A 17,983-nucleotide genomic window follows, 5' to 3' on the forward strand; every position below is an offset into this window, starting at 1 on the left:
ACGTTCTCTGAGATAGAGACGCCAGAGCTGGACTGAGAGGTGGTCAGTAGGCTGCGGTGCTCAGGGCAGATTCTAAGTGTGTTTTCCGTTCCAGAAATCAACAAGTGTAAGACAAACCCATGCGGCACTAATGCAAGATGCACCAACACACTCGGGTCTTTCAACTGCGTCTGTGACAGGGGATTTGTCTCAAGCACTGGGAAATTTATCTTTAACGATAAAACAAAGACTCAGTGCCGAGGTAAAGACTATTCGGCTGCAGAAGCTTCATCCAAAACATTCACCTGTCTTTCAGAAAATACTCAAAGTGACACAGGGTGCAGAGCACTCACAAAGGATTAATTAGATTAGCGGGGAACACCGCAGCAAGATTGATAATATAAATTGACCTATCAATCAAAGGAAAAATTTGCAGGGCTATGGGGAAAGAGCAGGGAATGGAACGAAGTGGATAGCTCTTTCAAAGAGCTGGCAAAGGCATGATGGGCTGAATGGTCTCCTTCTGTACTGTAAGATTCAATAATTCTATGATCAGTTGCCCAATGTCGAGAAGTACCATTCACCCTGAGAGAAAACTAAAATGGACTTCATAGGTTGGAGGTTATTGAAGGTCATTAGAAGGCAGATGAACCCAAGGGATGAGTGAATTTATTAGTCATTAATAGAAGAAATGGTAAATTATAAATTTGCTGGCACCTCGAACAGACTTAACGATTGGATTTTCTTCACATTCAGAGTTCGTTGGTGAACTATCTAGTTTTAAACTCACCTGTGATGCCTCCACCCACAATCTGCTGACACTCACTGTCCAGTCTCACCCAGGAAGAATGGACACTTGGGTGAGAGATTGAAGGTTGACTGGCCCCTAATGGGAGTCATCGCCTTCAGGAGGGGAGAAACATTGGCCCAAAAAGGACCTACTGTCCATGTTGTTGGTATCTCCTCCCAGCACGTTTGCTGCACGGTGCTGAATGGGGTCAAAGTTCTCTCAGTTTCACTTCTCCAGAAATTGAGCCGTGACACAGGGAGGCAAATGTCACAGGAAACCCCACTTCAGGCAGAAACTAGAGCAGGACTGAGAGATGATCAGTGCACGAAGGTGTTCAGGGAGATTATAAGATTGTTTTTTATTCCAGATATCGATGAGTGTGAGTCAGATCCATGCGGTGCGAATGCAACATGTACCAACAGACCTGGAGATTTCTCCTGCACCTGTAATGGAGGATTTGTCTCAACCACCGGAGAACGTAACTTTAAAAATCAAACAAAGACCCAGTGCCGAGGTAAAGACTATTCATCCCTCGTTATGAAGCCAAGGATGACAGTGTTAAGGTTCTTCATTCTTTTTTCTCTGTCTGTCTCTTCTGATCTTCTTGAGCCTGTACCTGTTTGTTTGACATTCATTGCAGCTGATCTGTGTCTGTCCCGTACCCGTGGACCCAATGTCGTGTGAGAATAGTCTGGCCGGTTCGACTGTGAGTGTATCGAAGGATTTTCCTCAGCCACTGGAGGCACTAGAGTGACTTTCGGAACCCCCTGTGTCAGTGAGAATACTGATGGACGAGTACGGACTCCGCTGGGCCCTGAGGTTACAGATTGTGGTGGTATACAATGGTCCACAGCGCCTCATGGGTGCCGAGTTTTGAGCTGCTGGATCTGTTCTTAATCTGTCCACTTAGCACGCCGGTAGTGCCACATGACATGATGGAGGGTGTCCTCAGTGTGAAGGATATTGAACCCTACCCATTGTGATTGGAAAAGCTAGCGGGGAGGTGTTAATACAGAATGATTTTGGCAGGAAAAATCAGAGAGCAAGTTATTATCTTAATGGCGAGAAACTGGAAAGTACTGCAGTACAAAGGGATCTGGGGGTCCTAGTGCAAGAAAATCAAAAAGTTAGTATGCAGGTGCAGCAGGTGATCAAGAAGGCCAACGGAATGTTGGCTTTTATTGCTAGGGGGATAGAATATAAAAACAGGGAGGTATTGCTGCAGTTATATAAGGTATTGGTGAGACCGCACCTGGAATACTGCATACAGTTTTGGTCTCCATACTTAAGAAAAGACATACTTGCTCTCGAGGCAGTACAAAGAAGGTTCACTCGGTTAATCCCGGGGACGAGGGGGAGGACATATGAGGAGAGGTTGAGTAGATTGGGACTCTACTCATTGGAGTTCAGAAGAATGAGAGGCGATCTTATTGAAACATATAAGATTGTGAAGGGGCTTGATCGGGTGGATGCGGTAAGGATGTTCCCAAGGATGGGTGAAACTAGAACTAGGGGGCATAATCTTAGAATAAGGGGCTGCTCTTTCAAAACTGAGATGAGGAGAAACTTCTTCACTCAGAGGGTAGTAGGTCTGTGGAATTTGCTGCCCCAGGAAGCTGTGGAAGCTACATCATTAAATAAATTTAAAACAGAAATAGACAGTTTCCTAGAAGTAAAGGGAATTAGGGGTCACGGGGAGCGGGCAGGAAATTGGACATGAATTTAGATTTGAGGTTAGGATCAGATCAGCCATGATCTTATTGAATGGCGGAGCAGGCTCGAGGGGCCGATTGGCCTACTCCTGCTCCTATTTCTTATGTTCTTATGTAATAATACGTCTGTCTTGAGCACTGAACCTGAAGTAGACACTGTGGCCTAGGCTTACCGTTCACCACCCCCTTGTTGATTGGGGAGTATCTCTCGGCGGAGGAGTTGGGACTCCGGTCCCCCATGGGTGACGACCCCCTGACCCCAGCCAACATTTCATCCTTGGGGCCATTAACACACCGGAGGAAGGCTCCCTGCATCTGCTGGGGAGCCTCGCTGATAAAGGGGCTCAGTTCTCACTCATCTGGGGTTGCCAACTCTGGTTGGATGTATTCCTGGAGGTTTTATCACATGACCTCCCTCCTCCAACTGCCCCGCCTGGCCAGTCAGCCTTATTACCTGTCTCCAATATTTGTATAACTAATAACCAAATGTGCTCAAAGAAAATTTTGAAAACACACTGTTTTTTTTAGTGCCCCCGGGCTTTGCTCGCAGCAGTGTCCAGGAGATTCATCGTTAATTCATGGAGACTCCAGGGTTGGCGATCCGACACTCTCCAGGCCTCAGCCCCGCTGCAGTGTGGGAGCGAAGGCTGCCCCTGAGCTGCCTGCAAAAAAATATTTCCTCCCGTTTTTCGGCCGTCTGTGACGCCTTGCTGTGTGAGTGCTTCCCTTAGCCTTGGCTGCCAAATTAATTCTTCCTCTTCATTCTGCCAACCGTCAAACACAGGAGACCTGGGACAACCCAGACAACCCTTGCACTCAGTGTTCAAACAATGCAAGTGGAACGACTCATGGTGGAGGACGTGGTTCCCTCGTTTGCATACTATTTACATATACCCGCCCACATACGGGTAGGTGTTTAAGCCAGCCCTGTGTAGAAGAGATCAGCTCAATTGTGAACTGCCACACAACGGTTTGACTTGCTGTACAATGGTTCTGCTTGTGCCCTTAGAATCGTTTAAATGTGTATGTTAGGCAGGCACATACAATGAAACAAAGTATTTCTTTTCCACCTTGCACATTATTAATTGACCCTTTTTCCAACTAGAGCTGCCTTTCAAATGTCCCACTGACTTCAGAAACAAGAACGATTCTGCACTCGAACGGTGTGTCTCAAACCACTCAGTATCGGAACAGGTGGGTAACTGGCAGTTTTCCATGTTTGCCAGGGAAAGCCGGCCTCCCATCTTCCACCCTCCGTAAACTGGAGCTCATCCAAAACTCTGCTGCCCGTATCCGAACTCACACCAAGTCCCGTTCACCCATCACCCCCGTGCTTGCTGACCTTCATTGGCTCCCGGTCTGGCAACACCTCGATTTTAAAATTCTCTTTCTCGTGTTCAAATCCCTCCAAGGCCTCTCTGCTCTCTATCTCTGTCACCTCCGTCAGCCCTACAATCCTGCAAGATTTCTGCGCTACTCCAATTCTGGCCTCCTGCGCATCCCCGATTTACTTCACCCCTTATAGGCCCGAAGCTCTGGAATTCGCTCCCTAAACCTCTCCGCCTTTCCGCCTCTCTCTCCTCATTTAAGAAGTTCCTTCAAACCTACCTCTTTGACCAAGCTCCAGTCCTAATATTTCCTCATGTGGCTCGGTGTCAAATTTTGTTTGATTAGGCTTGGGACGTTTTGCTACCTTAAAGGCAAAGTCATTGTTGGACTCCCCCACCATAGGAAAATCAGTAGATGAATAGCCTCTGGCTTCAAACACTCCCATAATGGTCTGAGCATCTTGCTTTGATGGGAGTTGTCTCACACTATGTCCACTTGTATGATGGTGTAACCCATGAGTGTAACAGTGGTATCCCCTTGTTATTTGGACTGGCTATTTGTCTCTTTCGTACAGGTGCCTCCTCAGTCTTTTCGAATGAAGAATTGATGCGCTGATAGGGTTCGGTGCAGCATAGAGTCACCAGAATGATACCGGGGCTGAAAGGGTAAATTATTTGGAGAGGTTGCATGGTCTTGGCTTGTATTCCATTGAATATAAAAGATTAAGCGGTGATCTAATTGAGGAGTTTGAGATGATTAAAGGATTTGATAGAGTAGATAGGGAGAAACTATTTCCTATGGTGGGGGAGTCCAGAACAAGGGGGCATAACCTTAAAATTAGAGCTAGGCCGTTCAGGGGTGATGTCAGGAAGCATTTCTTCACACAAAAGGGTAGTGGAAATCTGGAACTCTCTCCCCCAGAAAGCTGTTGAGGCTGGGGGTCAATTGAAAATTTCAAAACTGAGACTGATAGATTTTTGTTAGTCAGGGGTATTAAGGGTTACAGAACTAAGGCGGGTAGATGGTGTTAAGGTACAGATCAGTCATGATCTAATTGAATTGGGGAACAGGCTCGAGGGGCTGAAGGGCCTACTCCTGTTCTTATGTCCCTGTGTTCCTAGATGAAGTAGGGTGGGAGGAGGCTCGCGTGGGGCATAAACAACAGCATGGACCAGTTGGGCCGAATGGCCTGTTTCTATGCTGATGCAATTCTATGTAAACACGGTGTTTGAAGCTTTCGTATTTTTGTTCTCTCCAAAGTCCACGCAAGGTGTGTTTTGCTCAGCTGTCAAGTTCACCCTACATTTGGTCAGTGAAATATGTGAAAAATCAAATGGATCATTTTTCAAGGTGAGAATGGCCAAATCACTTCATAACATGTTGAATTCTGAATCCTCCCCAGTGAGCAGTGACTCCCTTATAATGGCTCTCAGTGCTTCACTAACCTCCTTGCAAGTCGCTCTTTGCGTTTTCAGATAAATACCATCTGTATTTATTAATCTTGGGGATTTGTTTGTTTTGAGCCTTTCAGCATCAGCAACCTGAGTATTGCATTTGCCACTCTCCTAGGCCTCTAATTCCCACGAATTATTGCTAGTGAAATGCTTCAGATGCACCCAGTTTATTTACTTGCCCTTATTCTTGGGGAGAAATTGGAACTTACCTTTGCCCCTTTCTTAGGCGTAAAAAAGGTCATTGGGCCTGCAGATTGTGGGTCGCAACTTCCAGCTGCCCTGCAGGTAGGCCGGTCACCATGTTGGAGGTGGGCGCCTCAAGAGCACCCACCTGAAGCAGACATCGGGTGCCTTGCACATGTAAATCGGGGTCCTAAGCATGGTTGTAGGCCCCCGTTGTGAGTTTCGAGTACAAATGACGGAGGATGCACCATGCAAGCTCCATCTGGTTGTAGCAGGTCACGAGTGGCCTAACCAACGAAATCCTTAAAGGGAGGCTGCACAAGAAATGGCCCCAACATTTCTTAAAGGTTACATTTATGGGGAGCCGGGAGGAGCAGGAATGCCCTGCCCCCTCACCGCCCCCACCCCCTCAGTACCTACCTGCATCGTAGCCGGTTGGAATTCATCAGGCCCCAGATGTCTCCTCTTAACCTTAGAGCAGAGAAGGTTAAGAGGAGTTTTGATAGAGCTGTTCAAAATCATGAAGGGTTTTGATAGAGTAAATAAGGAGAAACTGTTTCCAGTGGCAGCAGGGTCGGTAACCAGAGGACACAGTTTTAAGATAATTGGAAAAAGAACCAGAGGGGAGATGAGGAAACATTTTTTTTTAACGCAGCGAGTTGTTATGATCTGGAATGCACTGCCTGAAAGGGTGGTGGAAGCAGATAACTTTCAAAAGGGAATTGGATAAATATTTGAAGGTAAAAAATTTGCAGGGCTATGGGGAAAGAGCAGGGGAGTGGGACTAATTGGATAGCTCTACCAATGTGCCGGCACAGGCACGATGGGCCGAATGTCCTCCTTCAATGCTGTATCATACAATGAGACTATGAAAAGACACTGGTCTCAGATTCCGTTTGAAGTATGGGAGAGCCTTCACCACACGGACTGCAGCGGTTCAAGAAGGCGGCTCACCACCACCTTCTCAAGGGCAATTAGGGATGGGCAATAAATGCCGGCCTCACCAGCGACGCCCACATCCCATGAACGAATTTTTAAAAAAATGTTCTGATGACCAATAACCTGATTGACCCACAGGAAATCACTACATCCGCAAACAATATCGTCAGCAACGATTCTCTGTGGGAGAGTTTGGAGACGAGCCAACGTCTCAGCTTTGCTTCCTTGTTGCTGGAGGCGTTGGAGAGTGCTGCACTGGCTGTAGCTCTACAGTCGCCCGAAGAGCGAGCGAAGAACTTATCAATCCCAAACATCGGTAAGCAGGAAATGAACTGTTAGAGCTGCACTCGTTTTTAGACACAGAAACGCACACAGCAGGCACGACAAACCTTCCTATTTCACAAGTCCAGAAAAGCATGCTGTGCGGACCCTGCCAGTGTCTGTGGCGTCAGCGGGAGGGCACCTCGTTGGCACGGAGCAGGCGGGAGCAAGCGAGCGCATCGCCAACATCAGCCTGGCCCAACGGAACCGGAAACTCTGGTGCCCATATGCCAGCGGGCAGCAGAAATGAAAGAACGAAAGAAAGACTTGTATTTGTATCGCACTTTTCACGAACTCGGGACGTCCCAAAGCGCTTTACAACCAATGAAGTACTTTTTGAAATGTGGTCACTGTTGTAATGTAGGAGGGGGAGTTTTACCAAGCCTCAACCCCAGGATTGGTCCCAAAAGCTCCCACGGTCTCGGCAGCTGAAGGCACGGCTGCCAATGGCGGGGTGAAGGAAATTGGGGATGCACAAGAGGCCAGAATTGGAGGTGCGCATAGATCTCGGAGAGTTATCGGGCTGGAGGAGGTTACAGAGATAGGGAGGGGCGAGGCCATGGAGGGATTTGAACACGAGGATGAGAATTTAAAATCTGAGGCATTGTTGGACTGAGAGCCAATGTGGGTCAGCGAGCACAGGGGTGATGGGTGAACGGGACTTGGTGCGAGTTAGGATACGAGCAGTAGAGTTTTGGATGAGCTCAAGTATAATTAACGTGCTGGAGGCTGCCAAACGATACTGTAACTGCCAGTGTCAGACCAGTGCCTACATTATAAGCACAGGCTTTAGGACCAAAGTGAGGGGATTAAAGTGACAGCGAGTGCAGTCTTCAGAGTTAACCTGATAGTTATGGTTTAAGGGATCCAGTTTATAATCGGAAGCCAGCAGATAAAGTGAGTGAAGAAATGCTTGCTGCAAGTTCGTATTTCTCAAATAGGTTATCGAAAGTACAGGATCTTACAATACTCCTTCCCCCTGCACCCACTGACGGTGTGTTTACACCCTCCCTGAATCATCTCCCACGCAGACGTGTCCAGCTATTTGTGGAGTCGGGGATGAACCATTTTGCTCCTCAGTTATTGCAGCCTGTTTATCAGTGTTTAAAAATCTTGTTCATTCTGGCCATTGAGTTATTAATTATTGAGCTGAATAACAGCAGGTTAAGGGGTCCTTCGTATTTCTCCCATTCACAGTCTGTCTTCTCATTTTCCAATGTTTGATTTTATATCCACTATCCCTCACTTGAAATGCCATAGCATACAAGGCTACGGACCAAATGCTGGAATATGGGATTAGAGTAGACAGGGCTGATGGCCGGCGCGGACACGATGGGCCGAAGGGCCTCTATCCGTGCTGTATAACTCTATGACTCTATGACTCATAGTTTCATTCTTTCTTTAAATAACCAAAGTTGGCCCAATGATCAGCTATTCCTGTGTGCCGGATATTTTTGAAACACTGTCATTTTTCTGAACGCTACACATATGTTGCACAGACCAATTATCCGTTAAAAAAAAAGATATAGCCGCAGAGGAAGAGATTTGACATACAGGAGCCCTGTGTGTTTTGTCCGAGTTTTAGATTTTGACGTCCGTGGTGCTGCGATGAATGAGAGTGTGAGACTGCGTGCCAGAAACAACACCATGGACATATTTTGGAGGACGGTCACTGAAGGAAAGCAAACAGGTAATTCTATGTCGTATTTGATGAGTTAAGCGCTCTGGTCACTGAGAATGAGAAACATCGTCCTCCAATTCACCGGGAGATACCCACCTGTCTCTATACCATTCGCCCCCCACTGCTCGGCCTGAGTCAACAGCCCATAATAAGTTATCTCATTACTGAGGCTGCTTAAGGTATGCTTGTTAATTCTACAACAGTGTGGTTATTAAGAAACGTGGTGATTGATAGAATTGGGTGAATGCGGGAAGGGCCGCTGCATGTGCTAAAGAATTGAATGACAGAGTAACAACAACTTGTGTTAAGATAGCATTCCTCATGTGCAGAACACTTTACAATGTTACAATGTTATCTGTTTTTAATATAATGGGTCATTTGCTGGCTTTCTCTGCCTTCCGGATGTTTCTGCCTCTCTCTGTTTTTTTTTCCTGTTTGTTTTTTTGTTGAATGTGTATTCGGGGGTTCTGCAGGTGACACCTCTCTGTCTGAACACGGTGATTGCCTTGGCAACGGGCAGTTGCAGGGGCATTCTGTAAACACCATGTATTGTTCTATATGTATAAATGCGTAGGCTTCGAGGAGCTCCTGAACATTTACCTGAGGAAGGAGGAAGCCTCCGAAAGCTTGTGAATTTAAAATAAAATTGCTGGACTATAACTTGGTGTTGTAAAATTGTTTACAATTGTCAACCCCAGTCCATCACCGGCATCTCCACATCATCACTTTACAATGAGGAAGGAAAGGATATGGTAGACACTGAGCATGGAGAAAGGGGAAATCAAAAGGAGAGGCTAGAATGAAGGGAGAAGGTTTACAGGAAGTTTTTGAAAGCAGAGGAGGAGGTGGAAGGAACTGAGTGGAGACTTCCAGAGGGTGGGTGCTTAGTGGCCTAATGAGCGGACACCAACTGGAGAGCACAGCGAGTGAGGGGTGGGGAGAAGACCTTTGACCTTTGTTAAAGGAGCACAGGGTACATGCAAGGACATATCTCAGGAGATCACGAGTGTCGGGTGGGACAAGACCAAGGAGAGATTGGAGATCATGAATGAGAATTTTGTAAATCAACATGCTGGGAGATGAGGCGCCAACAGAGTTTGGAAAGGATGGAGAAGATAGGAGTTTGGCACACACTGCTTTTGAGAACGTGAACGGCAGCGTTTTGGATGAGTTGGAAGTGCGGAGGGTTGAGTTGGGGAGGCCAGCCAGGTCGGTGCTGGAGAAATCAAAGGTCGAGGTAATGAAGGCGTGACCTTTAGGTTTCGTCAGTGAAATGGGAGAGAAGAGGCAGAGGTGGGCAAAGTGAAAAGGTGAAAGAAAGCAGTTTTGTAATGAAACAGATGTGGTGGTGGAAGCTAAGCTTTGGGATCGAGCAGGGCGACAAGGTTCCACGCCTTTGACTAAGCTTGAGATGGCAGGCAAGGAGGCTGATGGAGTCAAGGCCAAAGGGCATGGAAACGCTGCAAAGGCAGGTGGCAACAAGCTTTGTATCAATGGAAGAGGCAGCGAGGTAGAGCTGGGTGCCATTGACATACACAAGGAAACTGACCCCAGTACTTCCGGATAATGTTACCAAGGCGTAGGATGTCAATAGTGAGGATAGCCAGTAATATCTGCCTTCTACTGCCACACAAGCACTGAAAGCAAAATGAACAGCAACAAAAGATACCCAAGCTTTTACTAACATTGAAATATCTGATCCATAATAAAGCATTTTGGTGAAGATAATTGTTCAATAGATAGAAATTTTCCCAGGAAAGGTGATGGGACCCACCATCAATTGACAGGTCAGTGAAACCATTGGCATTCCCACCGCCCCCTGCCCCCCAACTGCTCCACTGCCAGAAACACGTGCACACACACACACGTAAATACATATGCACACTCTCTTGAGGTGTGATACACTGGGAAAAGGACGATTACACTCGCTAATGATGAGGTGTCTGCTGTGACTCAGTGAGGAGCACTCTTGCCTTTGAGTTAGAAGTTTGTGGGTTTAAGTCCCACTCCAGAGACTTGAGCACAAAATTTAGGGCGACACTCCAGTGTCGTACTGAGGGAGTGCTGCACTGTCGGAGGTGCTGTCTTTCCGGGTGAGACGTTAAACCAAGGCCCCCTCTGCCCTCTCAGGTAGGCGTAAAATATCCCATGGCACTATTGGAGGAGGAGTGGGGGAGTTCTCCCCATTGTCCTGGCCAATATTTACCAATATCAACCAACAGCATGAAAACAGATTATTTAGTCATTTATCTCATTGCTGATTGTGGGACCTTGCTGTGCACAAATTCACTGCCACGTTTCCTACAGCGCATCACGTCCGTGACCTTCTGACTCGGAGGCGAGCGTGCCACCACTGAGCTATGCCTAGCACCTCATACACAGGCCGAGAGGAGCATTAATTCAGCACAAGGTTCGGTGAAAATAAACATGCCACACGTTGCTGATCATTGTGCTGGGAAATTCCTTCCGGTTTAACGTTTGTTTCTATTTTTCCTGGTGACAGGAATTGCTGCCGTGGCTTTCATTTCGTACGGCAACATGGAAACCATTTTGAACGAGGAGTTTGTCGATGAGAAAAAACGAGGCGACCGATGGAACGACGGCGACATTTCGTTTGGTCTCGAAAGTAGTTTCAGCCACGATAGGAAACAAAAAGGGCCAGGCATTGCTGGAAGCTGTCAACATCACCTTGAAAGGCACAAAGGTGGGTGAGGGAACTTGATTAGTTGGAGATCTGACAGAATTCTCGGACCCATTGTGAAATGGAAGCTATATTTCCATAATAAAACACCAATGACAAGGTCCAATCCTGGCCTGTGACATAGCCCCGATTTTCATCGCTCCACCATTGGCGGCCGTGCCTTCAGCTATCTAGGCCTTAAGCTCTGGAATTCCCTCCCTAAACCTCTCCACCTCTCTCTCCTCCTTTAAGACTCCCCTTAAAACTTGCCTCTTTGACCAAACTTTTGTTCACCTGTCCTAATATCTCTTTAATGTGGCTCTGTGTCAAATTTTGCCTGATAACGCTCCTGTAAAGCGCCTTGGGACATTTTACTACATTAAAGGCTCTATATAAATGCAGCTGTGCCCTTCACCACTGCGCCATGCAACCAGGGTTTCCAACTCTGGTTGGACGTGTTCCTGGAGGTTTCATCATATGACCTCCTGTCCCCAATCGCCTCGCCCGGTCAAACAGCCATATCCCCCCCCATCGCCAATGTTTTTATAACTAATAAACAAAGGGATTCAAAGAAAATGAAAAAAACACCATTTTGTTTTAATGCCCCTGTGATTTTTCTCCCGGGTGTTGCTTGCAGCAGTGTCCTGGAGATTAATCTTTAATCCCTGCAGACTCCAGGTCAACCCTGGAGGGTTGGCAACCCAACATGCAACAAGAGCTGAGCTTCGATGTTGTTTGGCTGCGTGTGGCAGCTTCTCCTGTTGTAGGCACTCTTGAAAAAGTGGCACAAAAAGATTCCCGAGTCGTGCGGTCAAATTGGCTGACAGTCAAGTGAGTGACCCAAGCACGACATCATTCTGAACCGTTAACTCTGTTTCTCTCTCCACAGATACTGCCTGAACCTGCTGAATGTTTCCAGCATTTTCTGTTTCTATTCCCGTTTCTTACTGACCTGCTTGTCCCCCCAGTCTGCTGTAGTGTTCAATCAGAGTTGTCTTTTCAAAGGTTACACTCTAACTTCCATGCAGAATGCACCCATTTTACACAGGATTTACGCCAATGACTCCTCCAATGGATGCGCAAATGATCTATCCCTTCCCAATCAGCGGGTGCAACACTTTTCCCTTTGGCGTAAAAGTGGCGTAACTACTTCTTGTGGCAATATTGGTGTCAGGTTTGGCTTACTTGGTAACACACTTGCCTCTAAATCAGAAGGTTGTGGGGTCATAGTTCTGAGCTAATGCTGTCTTTTGGATGAGACTTTAAACCAAGGCCCTATTTGCCCCTCTCAGGTGGATGTAAAAGATACCATAGCATGTGTACAATTTTGGTCTCCTTACCTAAGGAAGGATATACTTGCCACAGAGGGGGTGCAACGAAGGTTCACTAGATTGATTCCTAGGATGTGAGGGTTGTCCTTTGAGGAGAGATTGATTAGAATGGGCCTGTATTCTCTGGAGTTTAGAAGAATGTGAGGTGATCTCATTGAAAGGTATAATATTCTTAGAGGGCTTGACAGGGTAGATGCTGAAAGGCTGTTTCCCCTGGCTGGAGAGTCTGGAACTAGGGGTCATGGTCTCAAGATAAGGGGTCAGCAATTTAGGACCGAGATGAAGAAAAATTTCTTCACTCAGAGGGTTGTGAATCATTGGAATTCTCTACCCCAGAGGGCTGTGGATGCTCAGTCATTGAGTATATACAAGACTGAGGTCGATAGGATTTATGCCAATGACGTCTCCAATTGCACACTAAGGGAATTAAGGGATATGGGGATCAGATGGGAAAGCGGAGTTGAGATCGAAGATCAGCCATGATCTCATTGAATGGCGGAGCAGGCTCGAGGGACAGTATTGCCCTGCTCCTATTTTTTATGTTCTTATTATTCAGGGGAGTACTCCTCGGTGTCCTGGCCAATATTTATCCCTCAACCAACATCACTAGAAAACAGATGATCTGGTCATTATCACATTGCTGTTTGTGGGACCTTACTGTGTGCATTTTGGCTGCCGTGTTTCCTACATTACAACTGTGACTACACTTCAAAAAGTACTTCATCGGCTGTAAAGCGTTTTGGAACCATCCTGAGGTTGTGAAAGGCGCTCTATAAATTTATTTCTAAGCCATGGACTTTCAGAGAAACGATCTCCCTGTGTCTCAGGGGTTCTCTGGGTACAAGGTGAATGTTCACTGGACGATGGTCTGGTAACTGCAGCTGACAAATGTTCGTTTGGTGTTTTGCAGGAATATGAGCACGGCACCGAGCCAGTGTGTGCCTACTGGAAGCACACGGCAGAGGCAAGTTACTGGTCTTCCAAAGGCTGCATGCTGCAAGGGTTCAATCAAAGACACACGACCTGCACATGTTACCACCTCTCGAGCTTTGCCGTTTTGATGGCACGGTTTACCGTTGAGGTATCACATTATGTTTATACTTTATTGTGATTGGTTTTTCATAAGTTTTGTACTGAAAATGCAAGGGAGGTTTACTGCACTGTCTCAGGAGGGTATGTTCATACCAGTGTGGTTTATGGTTGTGACATTATATTTCCAGTCAGTACATTTGTAACCCTCTTTTCCTTTCAATGTTCTGATCTCTCGATAAACAGTGGTTTATGATGGAGCGCAGTTCCTTAGAAGCAGAGAATTTGTGGAGAGTCTGGCCAAGGGTCAGGTGGCTGAGTTTCCTGCTGGGCGGGGTGGGGGAGGAAAATGTCCAGTGGTGCTGGCAATGGCGGGGAACCAGCAGTAGATTCCCCCCCATCCCATTTTCAGCTGGTTTTCCCATCTGATTTTGGGCAGTTTAACAGAGGAAAATCCAGCCCGGAGTATCATACTCCCTAAGCCTCTCCGCCTCTCTCTCCTCCTTTAAGAGGCTGCTTAAAACCTACATCTTTAACCAAGCATTTGGTCACCTGTCCTAATATCTCCATTTTGGCTTCTAAAGTCAATTTTTGTCTGATAACGCTGCCGTGAAGCATCTTGGGACGTTTTACTGCGTTAAAGGTGCTATATAAATGCAAGTTGCTGTTGTTGAATCTCTGCGTAAAAGGTTTAAACTTCCTCCACAAAATGATTATCAAGAACAATCCCGACTGCGATTTCAAGGACGACGCTGGGCAAGGCTGTCGAAGGCAACTATTTAAGTTCTTAAGACATACTTGCTCTCGAGGCAGTACAAAGAAGGTTCACTCGGTTAATCCCGGGGACGAGGGGGTGGACATATGAGGAGAGGTTGAGTAGATAAAGGGAGGCTGCACAAGAAATGGCCGCAACATTTCTTAAAGGTTACATTTATGGGGAGCCGGGAGGGGCAGGAATGCCCTGCCCCCTCACCGCCCCCACCCCCTCAGTACCTACCTGCATCGTAGCCGGTTGGAATTCATCAGGCCCCAGATGTCTCCTCTTAACCTTAGAGCAGAGAAGGTTAAGAGGAGTTTTGATAGAGCTGTTCAAAATCATGAAGGGTTTTGATAGAGTAAATAAGGAGAAACTGTTTCCAGTGGCAGCAGGGTCGGTAACCAGAGGACACAGTTTTAAGATAATTGGAAAAAGAACCAGAGGGGAGATGAGGAAACATTTTTTTTTTACGCAGCGAGTTGTTATGATCTGGAATGCACTGCCTGAAAGGGTGGTGGAAGCAGATAACTTTCAAAAGGGAATTGGATAAATATTTGAAGGTAAAAAATTTGCAGGGCTATGGGGAAAGAGCAAGGGGAGTGGGACTAATTGGATAGCTCTACCAATGTGCCGGCACAGGCACGATGGGCCGAATGTCCTCCTTCAATGCTGTATCATACAATGACACTATGAAAAGACACTGGTCTCAGATTCCGTTTGAAGTATGGGAGAACCTTCACCACACGGACTGCAGCGGTTCAAGAAGGCGGCTCACCACCACCTTCTCAAGGGCAATTAGGGATGGGCAATAAATGCTGGCCTCGCCAGCGATGCCCACATCCCATGAACGAATTTTAAAAAAAATGTTCTGATGACCAATAACCTGATTGACCCACAGGAAATCACTACATCCGCAAACAATATCGTCAGCAACGATTCTCTGTGGGAGAGTTTGGAGACGAGCCAACGTCTCAGCTTTGCTTCCTTGTTGCTGGCGGCGTTGGAGAGTGCTGCACTGGCTGTAGCTCTACAGTCGCCCGAAGAGCGAGCGAAGAACTTATCAACCCCAAACATCGGTAAGCAGGAAATGAACTGTTAGAGCTGCACTCGTTTTTAGACACAGAAACGCACACAGCAGGCAGGACAAACCTTCCTATTTCACAAGTCCAGAAAAGCATGCTGTGCGGACCCTGCCAGTGTCTGTGGCGTCAGCGGGAGGGCACCTCGTTGGCACGGAGCAGGCGGGAGCAAGCGAGCGCATCGCCAACATCAGCCTGGCCCAACGGAACCGGAAACTCTGGTGCCCATATGCCAGCGGGCAGCAGAAATGAAAGAACGAAAGAAAGACTTGTATTTGTATCGCACTTTTCACGAACTCGGGACGTCCCAAAGCGCTTTACAACCAATGAAGTACTTTTTGAAATGTGGTCACTGTTGTAATGTAGGAGGGGGAGTTTTACCAAGCCTCAACCCCAGGAATGGTCCCAAAAGCTCCCACGGTCTCGGCAGCTGAAGGCACGGCTGCCAATGGCGGGGTGAAGGAAATTGGGGATGCACAAGAGGCCAGAATTGGAGGTGCGCATAGATCTCGGAGAGTTATCGGGCTGGAGGAGGTTACAGAGATAGGGAGGGGCGAGGCCATGGAGGGATTTGAACACGAGGATGAGAATTTAAAATCTGAGGCATTGTTGGACTGAGAGCCAATGTGGGTCAGCGAGCACAGGGGTGATGGGTGAACGGGACTTGGTGCGAGTTAGGATACGAGCAGTAGAGTTTTGGATGAGCTCAAGTATAATTAACGTGCTGGAGGCTGCCAAACGATACTGTAACTGCCAGTGTCAGACCAGTGCCTACATTATAAGCACAGGCTTTAGGACCAAAGTGAGGGGATTAAAGTGACAGCGAGTGCAGTCTTCAGAGTTAACCTGATAGTTATGGTTTAAGGGATCCAGTTTATAATCGGAAGCCAGCAGATAAAGTGAGTGAAGAAATGCTTGCTGCAAGTTCGTATTTCTCAAATAGGTTATCGAAAGTACAGGATCTTACAATACTCCTTCCCCCTGCACCCACTGACGGTGTGTTTACACCCTCCCTGAATCATCTCCCACGCAGGCGTGTCCAGCTATTTGTGGAGTCGGGGATGAACCATTTTGCTCCTCAGTTATTGCAGCCTGTTTATCAGTGTTTAAAAATCTTGTTCATTCTGGCCATTGAGTTATTAATTATTGAGCTGAATAACAGCAGGTTAAGGGGTCCTTCGTATTTCTCCCATTCACAGTCTGTCTTCTCATTTTCCAATGTTTGATTTTATATCCACTATCCCTCACTTGAAATGCCATAGCATACAAGGCTACGGACCAAATGCTGGAATATGGGATTAGAGTAGACAGGGCTGATGGCCGGCGCGGACACGATGGGCCGAAGGGCCTCTATCCGTGCTGTATAACTCTATGACTCTATGACTCATAGTTTCATTCTTTCTTTAAATAACCAAAGTTGGCCCAATGATCAGCTATTCCTGTGTGCCGGATATTTTTGAAACACTGTCATTTTTCTGAACGCTACACATATGTTGCACAGACCAATTATCCGTTAAAAAAAAAGATATAGCCGCAGAGGAAGAGATTTGACATACAGGAGCCCTGTGTGTTTTGTCCGACTTTTAGATTTTGACGTCCGTGGTATTCAAGGGGAGGATGCTGCGATGAATGAGAGTGTGAGACTGCGTGCCAGAAACAACACCATGGACATATTTTGGAGGACGGTCACTGAAGGAAAGCAAACAGGTCGTATTTGATGAGTTAAGCGCTCTGGTCACTGAGAATGAGAAACATCGTCCTCCAATTCACCGGGAGATACCCACCTGTCTCTATACCATTCCCCCCCCACTGCTCGGCCTGAGTCAACAGCCCATAATAAGTTATCTCATTACTGAGGCTGCTTAAGGTATGCTTGTTAATTCTACAACAGTGTGGTTATTAAGAAACGTGGTGATTGATAGAATTGGGTGAATGCGGGAAGGGCCGCTGCATGTGCTAAAGAATTGAATGACAGAGTAACAACAACTTGTGTTAAGATAGCATTCCTCATGTGCAGAACACTTTACAATGTTACAATGTTATCTGTTTTTAATATAATGGGTCATTTGCTGGCTTTCTCTGCCTTCCGGATGTTTCTGCCTCTCTCTGTTTTTTTTTCCTGTTTGTTTTTTTGTTGAATGTGTATTCGGGGGTTCTGCAGGTGACACCTCTCTGTCTGAACACGGTGATTGCCTTGGCAACGGGCAGTTGCAGGGGCATTCTGTAAACACCATGTATTGTTCTATATGTATAAATGCGTAGGCTTCGAGGAGCTCCTGAACACTTACCTGAGGAAGGAGGAAGCCTCCGAAAGCTTGTGAATTTAAAATAAAATTGCTGGACTATAACTTGGTGTTGTAAAATTGTTTACAATTGTCAACCCCAGTCCATCACCGGCATCTCCACATCATCACTTTACAATGAGGAAGGAAAGGATATGGTAGACACTGAGCATGGAGAAAGGGGAAATCAAAAGGAGAGGCTTGAATGAAGGGAGAAGGTTTACAGGAAGTTTTTGAAAGCAGAGGAGGAGGTGGAAGGAACTGAGTGGAGACTTCCAGAGGGTGGGTGCTTAGTGGCCTAATGAGCGGACACCAACTGGAGAGCACAGCGAGTGAGGGGTGGGGAGAAGACCTTTGACCTTTGTTAAAGGAGCACAGGGTACATGCAAGGACATATCTCAGGAGATCACGAGTGTCGGGTGGGACAAGACCAAGGA

At 46.8% G+C, this 17,983-nt stretch overlaps 1 protein-coding gene across 1 annotated transcript in view; it reads left to right on the top strand.

The window, feature by feature from the left end:
• The window catches only part of LOC137304246 (adhesion G protein-coupled receptor E3-like), a 60,894-nt gene that overhangs the window by 18,623 nt on the left and 24,288 nt on the right, over positions 1-17,983 (top strand). Inside the window, exons 4-13 of the mRNA XM_067972800.1 lie at positions 1,137-1,283; positions 3,587-3,675; positions 5,071-5,160; positions 6,525-6,702; positions 8,293-8,397; positions 10,892-11,092; positions 11,740-11,831; positions 13,310-13,480; positions 15,084-15,261; positions 15,383-15,485. Coding sequence (XP_067828901.1) covers positions 1,137-1,283; positions 3,587-3,675; positions 5,071-5,160; positions 6,525-6,702; positions 8,293-8,397; positions 10,892-11,092; positions 11,740-11,831; positions 13,310-13,480; positions 15,084-15,261; positions 15,383-15,485 — 1,354 coding nt within the window. The remainder of the gene's footprint in view (positions 1-1,136; positions 1,284-3,586; positions 3,676-5,070; positions 5,161-6,524; positions 6,703-8,292; positions 8,398-10,891; positions 11,093-11,739; positions 11,832-13,309; positions 13,481-15,083; positions 15,262-15,382; positions 15,486-17,983) is intronic.

This window comes from Heptranchias perlo, chromosome 37, assembly GCF_035084215.1.
Source record: "Heptranchias perlo isolate sHepPer1 chromosome 37, sHepPer1.hap1, whole genome shotgun sequence".
Classification (NCBI taxonomy): Eukaryota; Metazoa; Chordata; class Chondrichthyes; order Hexanchiformes; family Hexanchidae; genus Heptranchias; species Heptranchias perlo.